This window comes from Fundulus heteroclitus, chromosome 16 (assembly GCF_011125445.2).
Source record: "Fundulus heteroclitus isolate FHET01 chromosome 16, MU-UCD_Fhet_4.1, whole genome shotgun sequence".
NCBI lineage: Eukaryota > Metazoa > Chordata > Actinopteri > Cyprinodontiformes > Fundulidae > Fundulus > Fundulus heteroclitus.
In genome coordinates, this window is record NC_046376.1 from 11,455,127 (window position 1) to 11,466,779 (window position 11,653).

The 11,653-nt window shown below is 39.5% G+C and overlaps 1 protein-coding gene across 3 annotated transcripts; it reads left to right on the plus strand.

Moving 5' to 3' along the window:
• Positions 1 to 3,612: 3,612 nt before the first annotated feature.
• Positions 3,613 to 11,302, plus strand: LOC118566275 (alpha-2,8-sialyltransferase 8F-like). 3 transcript variants are annotated; one of them, XM_036147790.1, is made up of 7 exons: positions 3,613 to 4,909; positions 6,410 to 6,484; positions 6,581 to 6,655; positions 8,227 to 8,371; positions 9,887 to 9,999; positions 10,090 to 10,182; positions 10,267 to 11,302. In XM_036147790.1, exons 1-7 carry the CDS (start codon positions 4,821 to 4,823, stop codon positions 10,745 to 10,747), a joined length of 1,071 nt encoding a protein of 356 aa, XP_036003683.1. In that variant the 5' UTR covers positions 3,613 to 4,820; the 3' UTR covers positions 10,748 to 11,302. The 3 variants fall into 3 exon arrangements, with proteins under 3 accessions (XP_036003683.1, XP_036003685.1, XP_036003684.1); XM_036147792.1 differs by having other exon boundaries at positions 3,627 to 3,696; XM_036147791.1 differs by having other exon boundaries at positions 4,832 to 4,909; positions 5,729 to 6,484.
• The last annotated feature ends 351 nt before the right edge of the window (positions 11,303 to 11,653 follow it).

The following is an 11,653-nucleotide window of genomic DNA, read 5'->3' on the forward strand; positions in this document are numbered from 1 at the left end:
ATAACTTATCCTCAAATCCTCCTGCTTATAGCCGCGCACCCATCCTCTTCAACCTTTGTATTCGCTTCAGGATATCTTGACCATCGCTGAGTTGGTCTCCTTCCGCCCATGGTGTCTCATTCTGTCACCCCAACCTCTGTTTTTCATCAGCTCCGATTCCTGGCGCAATGAACTTGCAAATCCTCCGCTTCCTCGCAAGCGGCGCAGACGCCGTCCCAACTCTGGCTCAGTTCCGGTCCCGCTTGGCTTCGTAGCACGCCGGGGTCTTTCTTCAGCTGATTCCGTGGCTGGCTTTCGGCCCGCGGATCCGCCGTCTCTCTGCGGATCCAGCGTCTCACTGCGGGACCTTCTCTGGTTTCGATCGGCTTTGCGGGCCCACCTTGCCGTATCGTCCCTGCCACAACCTTTCAGCTGGATCTCCTCTCTCATGCCTGCTCCGAGCAGCTCAGGGTAGCATGTATCCACTCATGTTTCATTCATATATTTTCCATTACATGCCTTTTGCTTATCATGCTCCTGAAATGTCCGTCTATTCAGGCAGAAGTATTCTATCAATTCTAATGTTTGTTTTTGTTTTTCTTCTTCTGGTTTTGGCGGCTGGCGACGGACTTGTAGTAGCATTACTGCCACCTACTGGTTGGAGTATCGTTCGCGATGGTCTATTTTATGTCTTTGTATCTCATTCATTCATTCATTCATTCGTTAACCTTTTCCTTAAAATCTTTTAAATACTACTCATATATCTTCTCATTATTTTATCTTTCTATTTTAACCCATATTTTCTATAGTTATTACTCAGGCAGAACGTATAACCCATCATTCTGATGTTTTCATTTTTTTTCTTCTTTTGATAATTATATCTTTCTATTTTGACCTATTGTTTATATTTTCTATAGTTATTACTTTTGCCCGTAGTATGTTTTGATTTTAAATGCAATTAAGTTTGTTGGCTAAATAATTAACCTTGTTTTCATTCTCTTTTCTTTATTTTGTTTTCTCCTACTATCTTTTGATAAGGGTTATGTTTCTCACGTTTCCGCTTTATCACCAACTTGCTGGCTGTATTAGCAAATGATGTCTCAGCATCTTTCAAATCTCTCATTTTATTATTCAAAAATTAACTATTTGCAATCCTTTCTGCTTTAAGTATCTATGATGACATTTCGTTCAGTTTAACCGGACTGTAGGGTTGAGAAATACTTACTCCATTTATTTCAGAGTTCATATTAAATTCAGCAATAATACCAATTGTATTAAACCCGCTGCAACTTTTATGCAATTCAACGTCCGTTTGGACTGGTCTGTATTGGTTCACTGGTCTCTTATTCATGCTGACCAGGCCACTTTTGTCACTCTTGTCATTCCATCGGTCATTTCAATGTTTTGCCAATCAATTGCTTCAGGTGCTGTGCAATTATATATGTTAAAGTTATTTAATGTTTCTTGTTTGTAGGTATTGTCTGATGAATGTCAGCTGGGAGCCGATGTCGGGATAACAGCAATTTTGCTCATGTATTTTAGGGACTGACTATGTCTTCTTTTAGGTTCAAAAATTCATTCAAGATGAATATCCGGAGAGCTTCACTGAGGGTGCTGTTGTCTGGTTGATACTATTTTCAATTACGGATCCTCTCTGCTAGCTGGTGAGGCTTACTAAGCTACTAAGCAATGAAGATCATCAGTTTTATCAGAATGCAGCTCAGAATCTGAATTTAAGTATTAAATTAATTCAAACAACATGGAATGAGCTAAATAAGCTTAATAGAGTCATAACAGCATTTGGTATGCATTCGGCATTCTTCGCACTCATGAGTTAAGCAATCATTATTGATTATGTTACCCGTATTCATCGTCCTTCATTCTCTGGTTGTTTTCTTCTTATAGATATTCCTTTCACTGTTTCCAGTTGTTTTTCTCAAACTAAACCTGTCAGCCCTGCAAATTGAGTTCTAGGTATTGATCTCAACATAGTTCCATGATGGATTTCTGCCTGCAGGCAAGCTCTTGAATTCTCGAGATATCAGTTCATTCTTTTATCAGTTATTTCCGAGCATCAGCAGCTCTCCTCGCTCGGTCACCTCAATCTTGCAGGTGCATTATTGCAAGAGTCACGTTTTTATTTCCAGGCAGTTCGAGCCCACTAATTAATTCTCTTCCTTCCTTGAACAGGATACTCTGGTTGAGAGCCACCGTTCTGAACGTTCCTTCTGGTCTGGCTTTCTTCTCAACTGGATTGGAAATACATTTTCTATAATGATGTCTTTTTGTATGTAGATATGTTTAAATTTTACGGATGCTGCCATCCGTAAGTTTTGGGGGATTTTTAAAAAACAGTGGTTCGCAGATTCGTGAAATTGTTCTAACGTACAAATGTCTTCGCTTTTCAAAGCACTTTTCTTACATCGGAGGGTCCCCATGCCAGCACACTGTTTTCAAATCATCCAAGAAACCGTTAAACTTGTGGCCTTCCATCTAGCGTTATTCTAGCATTCATTCAGGATGTGAGCTGCGCAACAGCAGATGCTTGTGGAGCCCGATCGCTGGGCTGATGGTTATCATCAGCTCGCCTCACATATCTGTTCTGACCATTCATTCATCTTAGCTGCCTAATCCTCTCAACTTCAAGGTAATCTAACTGCAAATACTGGTGATGGATTCAAATCTCATTCAAGTCTCACTAGACCCGTATGTATCACTCTTTCAAATTGGTTTAAAATTCATCTTCACATTATTCATCGCACTCATGTAATTCCTTTTTTCTATATGGTCAATATTTCATCATTCATATTGCCATTCATATTGTCATTCATCCTGCCATTTATCTTGCCATTAATCCTGTAAACTATCCCATAATTTATTCTGTAATTTATCCTGTAATGTATTATATAATGTATCATTTCATTTATCCTGTCATTTGTCCTGTCATATGTCCCGTCATTCATGCGTCCTCTCATTCCTGGTCATTCCTTCATGGTTATTCATTCATTCATGTGAATCATCCCCAAGCATCATCCCTGAGACTGACCATCTCATCTATCTTCATTTACCTCACCATTCACCTCACCTCATCTCCCCATTCATCTCATTCAACTTTTGGTAAGCCTTCGCGGCAACGGCGCGGTTTTGGTAGGCGTTCGTGGCACTTTCCTTGCCTTCGCGGCACTTTTCCTCTATTACTCATCCTGCTTTTCTCTGTTCTTAGTTTTAATTTAAGTCTCTCTGCCTCTCGATCATGCAGACGCACTGGCTTCAACCTCTGCAATTTTTTGGGGGAAACATCCCTATTCTCATACACCTGCTTATACATATTGAAGTATAATTCAGCGTGAATGTTTCCTGCCGAGGTCTGAGCGCCAAAGTCTTAAAATATTGTATCAATAAAATTCTTCTAATTATCTTTTCTATCCGTGTGAGTTTTTTAGATTGAAATGTCTAGACACTATATAAAGATTATGTCTACTCACTAATAATATTTATGTCGATACATAAATATTATTCTCCTATTCTCCCCCAGGTTGCTGGTGTGATCCCCCACTCTGACCGCCTCTGTCCTTGTGTCCTTGGCCAAGACACTTCACCCGAATTGCCTGCTGGCGGTGGTCAGAGGGTCTGGTGGCACAAATGTATGTCAGCCGCACCTCTGTCAGCCTGCCCTGGGGCAACTGTGGCTACAATGTAGCTCACCACCATCAAGGTGTGAATATCTGTGAATGACTATTATTATTGTAAAGCGCCTCAGGGTCTAGTTAAAGCGCTATACAAGTACAAGCTATTTACCATTAATCCGAAAATAAATCATTGTGAAGCTAACTTTTTCATCACATTACTGATCATGCTAAGTTAAGAAACTCTTTGTAAATATGATAACTGTAAATATAATAACGTTCATAACAAGACATTCATCCGCTGTTTACGTCACTGTCCTGGCTCTCTCTTCACATCCACACAGACTTCTCCACAACAGTAGGAATCATAGCTCCACAAAAAAAACCTTGTTAACAGCTGTGCTGATTTCTTCAAACCTTTTTTCTTCTTGTCATGCTCAAAACCAGAAATGCCGGTATCCATTTTTTCCCGTAATCAACATGCCGCTGTGTGATGTTAACTCCCCCACTGTGCTTCAGGCTTACAGCAATGTTGCCATGTCCTTTTATTATCAGCCACTTTGTGCTTGATCAGTTTTACTGTTTACAAGGTTGAGGCAACAGAGCTGAATGCTTGTTTCTCTCTCTAGAACAGGCAACACTTGCTTGCAGCCCGCACACACAGCATTTTTTTCAAGATGCCTCTGCCTGGGTACATAGGGATAGCTCAAATAATAATTGTTCTCATAAGCTTCCACAGCCATGTAAAAGTTAGTTTAAAAGTCATTTATTATTCAAAATTAAAACAGCTAAGTCACATGTCATGTGTGTACGTGCAGCACCTTTTGTCTAAAGATGTGTAACACTGTGACACTGGCTAAGTGACAGATGATCGTTTTCTGTTAGCGTTGGTTTCCTCAAGTGTCGGTATTTATCTCAGAGAGAGGTGGTAGACCTGAAGGAAAGTTAGGCTCAGGAGAATTACCTAACTGGAAAGAGAATATTTTTATAGTAAAATAAAAATAAAAAAAACTGAAAGAAGCAACACACAAGCAAAATTATTAGTACATGGGTTCATACCAGTAGCGAGTATTCCAAGGGGGAGGGTGGAGTACATTATGGAAATTACAGCAGGCCTGGCAAGAAGCTGAGAATGAATGATACTTGTTAAACCGTCAGAGAAAGAAGCAGATCATAAAGGGCACAGAAGGGTGAGGTCAGCAGAAGAAGAAAGTCATGAGGAGGCAGTTATTCTCTCTGATGATCACTCTCCTCTTTCTGGGGAGCCTGCTGACCACTCTCATGTGGAACACCCTGGACAATAAGTAAGTTGTCTTTTTTTGCTGTGAATGCTGCTGCAGTTTGACAAAAGTGATGAAAGGTGCTTACAAAGAACGTAGGAGAAAATTATCATAATTTGGCCATAATGATTTTTTTTTTTACTTTGTCAGCATTCATTTTTGCTAATAAAGTTTTTCTTTCTGTGATCTAAAATAGAGCATAATAAAGGTCTTCCTTGAGAAACACTTTAATTTGAGTCTTTCTATTAAAAAATATTTTGCTATGCTTGTACATTTTCTAATTTATACATAGTATAATTTTTTCATGTTCATCCATCTATCCATCCATCCATTTTCTAACACATCTATCCCTTGTGGAGTCGCGAGGAGGGCTGGTGCCTATCTCCAGCTGTCAATGGGCGAGAGGCGGGTTACACCCTGGACAGGTCACCAGTTTATCGCATATTCAATCAAACTCTATTAATCAAGCAGTTTTTACACAATCAACTGTAACACAGTGGTTTATAGAAGTTGAAAAGACAGAGAGATCCAGTGTAACCACCAGAACCACATACCCTAGAGACAAGATCACGCTAAGTAAGCCGACATAAAAAAAAAGATAATATTGAAAAGAAAACATTAAAGGTTGAAAAATTAAACATAAATCCATGAAAAATGTAAAGTTTGCTCTTAAATTCTCAAAATGTTGTTAGAGGAAAAGTACTTTATGAAAATCCCATGGCCTTAGAATGTTTTATTTTTTTTTTAAGAAAACTGTTAATTCACATTGTGAGAATGAACACAGCATTTAATCAGAATTTAATAAATGTGTTGAACATCTATACTTTGTCCAACAATTCTCAGAATATTATGAGATGACATGCTTTCCATCCACTAAAAAGCTCAGCACTTCGAAGCCTGTGTGACAGGAACCAACAGACTGGGAACACGACATTCCAGCCAAACACAGCGTTGCTGGTATGATTTTAGCCTGTCAGTCTGCATGCTTACATGTTCCTCCAACTCCACAGACATCGACAAGTATCTGATGCACTTGGCGCCAGCGCAATCAAGCTCTTCAGCTCCATCTTTTCTTCGCCTTTACAGTATATACAGGAATCTAACCTGTCTCTCTACCTTTCAGTGGCTTCTGACTGTGGCTGTCGGCCAACATGACTGATTGAGCTCATCACGAGCATGTCTTACCCGTAAAATAAGTGGAGAGGAGGTGGATGGGGTTCATTTTCCTCATTCTGTAATAACCTACTGATGCAGGGAAGACCTGCGTGATAGTCAGCTCATCTGGGAGGAGACGGCGTAACTCTTTTATGACTTTATTTAACACAATATAGAGTTGCTGTCTATAGTCACAACGCAAACCGCAAACCGTTCTCTCGCTCGATGTTTTAAGGTAGATTTTCTTCTCTAAACAACAGACCAGCGCTGATAGAACAACATAAGGGAGGAGAGGTCATTCTTTGAAGACTTTGTTGATCAATCGGAAGTTGTTGTTTTTTTTCTTTCTTTGTTTCTCTCGTATCTCAGAAGTCTGAATATTTACGGACACCTGCCCAAGATGAAAATTGCGCCTCGATCCTCTGATTCCTGTAAGAACTGCGGGTGAGAATAAACTGTTGGAGTCTTGTTTTATTTTGTTTTATGTCCGTTTGATGGCCTCTGTATATTTACATGATCGAATTTGTTAATTTGTTGCAGAGAGAACATAAAGAAGGTATTAAACATCTCATTTACACCCTGGAACAAACACGAGGACAATTTTCAAAACTTTAGGTATTGGTCTCTTTTGTTGAGCTTTTTGTTGGAGTTATTGGTTTGAGACATTTCCTTTATTTTGATTCTATGTCCAGTCTTATCAAGATGAATCTGAGTCAAATGTGCAAGTATGTGAATCTGGAGTGAGTTTTAACGATTGGTCTCACTGCTTGAATGTGTCTCCAGAAGCAGCTGATATCATTAAAGATGGCAAATCTACGATATCAAACTTCTAGAAAAAGACAAATAAAGCAAATATGTATGATCTATAGTTTTATTTTTTTAATTGGAGGTTTTTCACACTTTGTAACAGTGTTTTCACATTAGAACAATAAACGTCACTGTGATTCAAATGGATCAAATACAATAGACCAACACAAAGTCCAATGGGCTGAAAATGGATGCCTACAGTATCTCACAAAAGAAAGTACACCCCATTTTTAGAAACCGTTTATTATATATTTTCATGGTACTAAAGATTAACTTTGTCTGCAAGCTGAATTCTTGTTGTATTTGTGCATTCACACACACATGAGAATCCATCCTGTCCTGTTCCCGTCTCAGCTGTTTAAACCTGATCCAAAATCAGTTTGGGCCAGTCACGTTGCAGTATTATGGTTTAAGGCCGAGCCCACAACTGTACCAAATTAAACATGGCAGCGCAGAAAGACATACGTGTAGGTGCTGCTATCACATCTGTTTTGTCAAAATCCAGAATTTCTTCTTCTGAAAGACAGGTTGCCTCTGGACTCCTCTTACACTTCTCCATGACAACATCATGGAGCTGGTAAAGACCTTGTGCTCCTCCACCTTCCATATGAGCATGAAAATGTTCAATAGGGTTTTGGGTCTGGAGACATGCTTGACCAGTTCAGGACATTTTCTCTCAGTTACTCTAGGAATGCAGTGGTCGTCTTTTAGGTGTGTTTGGGTGTGGTTACCATGTTGGATTACTGCCCTCCGCCCAGTCTCTGATGGGAGCAGGGGCGTAGCTATGGGTGGGCCTCAGTGGGCATAGGCCCACCCACTGAAATGGATTTATGTAAAAAAAAAAAAAATGAAAATAAATTATATAATTTTTAGAAGGGTGTCACCAAAAGTCATAATGTCATAAAATAAAATTAAACAATATAATTATTTTAAGTTAACATTCTAAATGGTGGTGATTGGAGGTAATAATTCCATTTGTCATTGTCTATTTCTATTAGCATTACTTGTGTTCTCTGTTGTCAGGCTAGTTTAACTGTGTGCTTGTTTTGATAATGAAGCTGTGACCAGCAGGGATTAAGACAATGTGGAAATGGCAAAACAAATGTCAATTTCAAAGTTTTTCAAAAAAGTTTTTCAAAAAAAGAAAGAGGGGAGGACTAGGGGGAACGATGCAATCACAAACATTACAGGAGAGGGAGGCACTAATTTAGCACCGGTACCTTCAGAATTTACGCCTGACAGGTTTCCCTAGAACTGTGATATCAGGAAAATCACATTGCTTTTCTTCCAGTTGGTTTACCAAACTTTAAATGAATTGAGTACACTGTAGCAAAGGATGCAATTTTTACAAATACTGCAGACATTTTCCATTTCCACAGGTTTCAGCTGAGGAACAACTGCCGTGGCTTTGATAAGGCCATTATTACACAGACGAACACTCCGGTGGGATCGAAGATTGTCTATGATGGGGAAAAGAAGAGGACCCTCATAGTGAAGCCAGAGATCTTCAGCACCTTCCCAAAAGTTAGTTATTGTATTCCTGTTTCTGTGATGCTTTGAAATACATACTGTATATGCTGATATAAACCTGTTTAGAATTTTTAAAACCCACATCAATCTGTATTTCCAAACATACTTTTCCTTTTCTACCATCCATCCAACCATCCATCCATCAGTTAATGTATTATAGGTGGGGTGATTTAGGTGTGTAGTGCAAGGACACATCTAAAAGTTGCAGGACACCTGCTCTCGAAGACTTGAGTTTGAGACAACTGCTTTAAAATCACCTGGTTAACTGAACAAGATGAAGGAAACATAGACAGGAATTTTACTTTCTGAAGCCAGATTTACCCACCCCTGCCTCTAACACACTTGCTTGCTTGAGTGATATCATAGAAAGGTCTATTTGTCTGAAAGAGAATTCTAGGCCCCCACTAGTCAGATTCATCCTTGAACGCACTTTACAGATGCCACGTAGACGTTTTCAAACTACTACAAGCAAGCGTGAACAACATCTGAATGTCTAGCCATTTTACCATTCAGGAAAGGGTATAAGTTTGGGGTGCAGTTTGTTTTGGTGCAAAATGTGTGCATCCAGCCCAGAGGAACAGTGAAAAGCCTTGTGAAGATGTCGGCTGCGGGCAGGACTGTCACAGATATGGTGTTAGGCCCTGTGCAAACTTCAAATGTGAGGCCCTGCTGTTTGGGATGCGTACAGATCGCACATTACCTTAATCTATCTCTGATAGATTAATAGATAGAACACGTATGGATGGATGGGTGGAATATTAAGTTCTAAGTTTATTAGAAAAAAATGCTACTAGCTTCTAAAGATCAACACTTTTTTTAAAGCTTATTAGAAATACGTTATTAAACTGTTGCGTAAAGTTATTGTTTAAGGACTTCTGAACCTTGTGTGTCTGGCATGTATTTTTGACTTTGAGTGAAAACGAGTTCATAGTTTGGCCGTTTTTCTTGTGTGACTCACTGGGTGCACCGCCACGTATGTAACGCTTTCACTTTTGATGTGATTGTTATTAAACTTTGGCAGAGTATGTATTTATAAAAGCAACACTTGATATTTGCTAGTAAAAAGTCTAATTAGTTACACACTATCACTTTAAAGCTAATCAACATAAACCAAATGACCTAAAACACTGTTTAATCACCCCAAATGCTGCAGAAGGAGACGAGCATTTAGTTCGCTGTTTTTAAAAAAAACATACACAACATACACAACACAATGACGATCGTACACAACACAATGAGGATCGTATTTCGTATTTCCAGGGACAGCCCAGTTTTGGACAACCTGGCCCCAGCAAAAGCTGTTCCTGATTCCAGCGTTACATGATTAAGCAAAAAAAAGTTGAACGCAGTAAGAGCCGTTTTTCCTTGTCGCACTGCTGTCGATGAGTAGTAGAAGAGCTGAGCAAATGTACATGTGATTTATCTTTCTTTGGTGATCTTTCAGCACTTCTTTCTATACAACGATGTATATTCCTATATCATGATTTATTCTTCACATCTTAATTTTAGGGGCATCCCTTTTCAAATAAAACAAGGCAAACCTGTGCTGTTGTCGGGAACGGTGGGATCCTGGCAAACAGCACATGTGGGAAAATGATTGATTCAGCTGAGTTTGTCTTTAGGTGAGAAAGCTTCCCAGTAAAGATGATAAGACTCTGCAAAAAAAAAAAAAAAATCCATTTAACAGTATTTGTGTTTATTTTGCATCTAAGGTGCAACCTACCTCCTGTTTCAGACGGATATGAGAAACATGTGGGTAGTAAGACGAGCCTTGTGACCGTAAACCCGAGCATCCTCTTTGAAAAGTGAGCAAGAAAATTAATCCAAGATTCGTAACCTTAAGATTATAGACATTACCATGTCTCTTCATATGTGCTTTATATCTTTAGGTATGGGTCTCTAATGGAACGTCGGCGTCCATTTATGGAGAAGCTGCGTAGCTATGGTGACTCCCTGCTGCTCCTTCCCGCTTTCTCCTACGGTACGAGCACCCCTGTGTCTCTGCGGACTCTCTACACTGTTGAGGACTTTGAAAGCCCAATCCGACCTGTCTTCCTTAACCCTCAGTACCTTGAGAACCTGGCCGTCTTCTGGCGCTCTCGGGGCGTGAAGGCGGTACGGCTCAGCACTGGCATCATGATGGTCAGCCTGGCGCTGGAACTTTGTGACAATGTGCAGGTGTATGGATTCTGGCCGTTCAGTAGTCACCCACACAGCTTCAATGACCTCACTAACCACTATTATGACAATAAACCAGCTAAAAAGAATGTCCATGCCATGCCAACTGAGTTCAACAAGTTGCTGGAACTGCACAACCAGGGTGTACTACAGCTACACTTGGGGGAGTGTGAACCAGATTATTATAATTAGTCACGCGGGGAATAGATCCAACTAAGACACATAATCTTCTTCTAAATGAAACATCTTCTTGATGAGAGACGGTGTATACCCTATGTAAATATTCGCTTTCTGCAATGTGCTTGGAATTACACTGACCTGACACTGTGTACTCTCTTGCAGATGGATAAAACCTTGGTTCGTTCTTACATATTTAGATTTTAGAACAATGAGAAATAAATACTGCCTGCTTAACTTCCTGCCTTAAAAAGTTACAGTGTGCACAGAAAAAATGCTATAATAATATTTCCATACCTGCCCTTTTGAAAGCCAACATTCACACACAGATGGAGCAAACGGTAAACCTTTGTGGCTGAGCAACCAAAATTACTCCAAGAAAAAAATCAATGACTCATCCAGGAGTTCATAAACCCAGAGCAACAGATAAAACACTTCCAACCTCACTTTCTACAGTGTTGTGCCATGGACAACCCCTTTATTAGGTTTCAGGGGCGATTACTTTTTCACATAGGGTAAGGTTGGTTTAAAAAGCTTTTTCTCTTAATAAATAAAGTCATTGTTTTAAAATTGCGTGTTGTATTTACTCAGGCAGTCTGATATTGAACTTTCTGAAACATGCAAGTAGGACCAAAAACAAAAAATCTATAAGAGGGCAAATAGGTTTCCAGGCTCTGTGTATCAAACACTTTCTACTGCCTAAAATATAGACCATGCAAATGCTACAGTGCAGCTACGAGATGTTGGCAAAACTGTATAGTAATTTTGTGCAATTTGTAAATCTGATCTAATTGAATTGATTCTGAAGCTCATCTGTTTGTGAAGATTTTGCAGGGGGAAAAACTGAAGCTCACCTTTTCCAATCTTTTTAATTGGTGTCTAACTCATCTTGGACATGTTTTGTTACTTACAACATGTGAA

Excerpts from the sequence above, each read along its gene's own strand:
- LOC118566275 (XM_036147790.1), top strand. The coding sequence starts at position 4,821 with ATGAGGAGGCAGTTATTCTCTCTGATGATCACTCTCCTCTTTCTGGGG. Across the intron at positions 8,372-9,886 it reads TCTTCAGCACCTTCCCAAAA|GGGCATCCCTTTTCAAATAA; the intron begins GTTAGTTATTGT and ends TCTTAATTTTAG. Across the intron at positions 10,183-10,266 it reads CCGAGCATCCTCTTTGAAAA|GTATGGGTCTCTAATGGAAC; the intron begins GTGAGCAAGAAA and ends TTATATCTTTAG.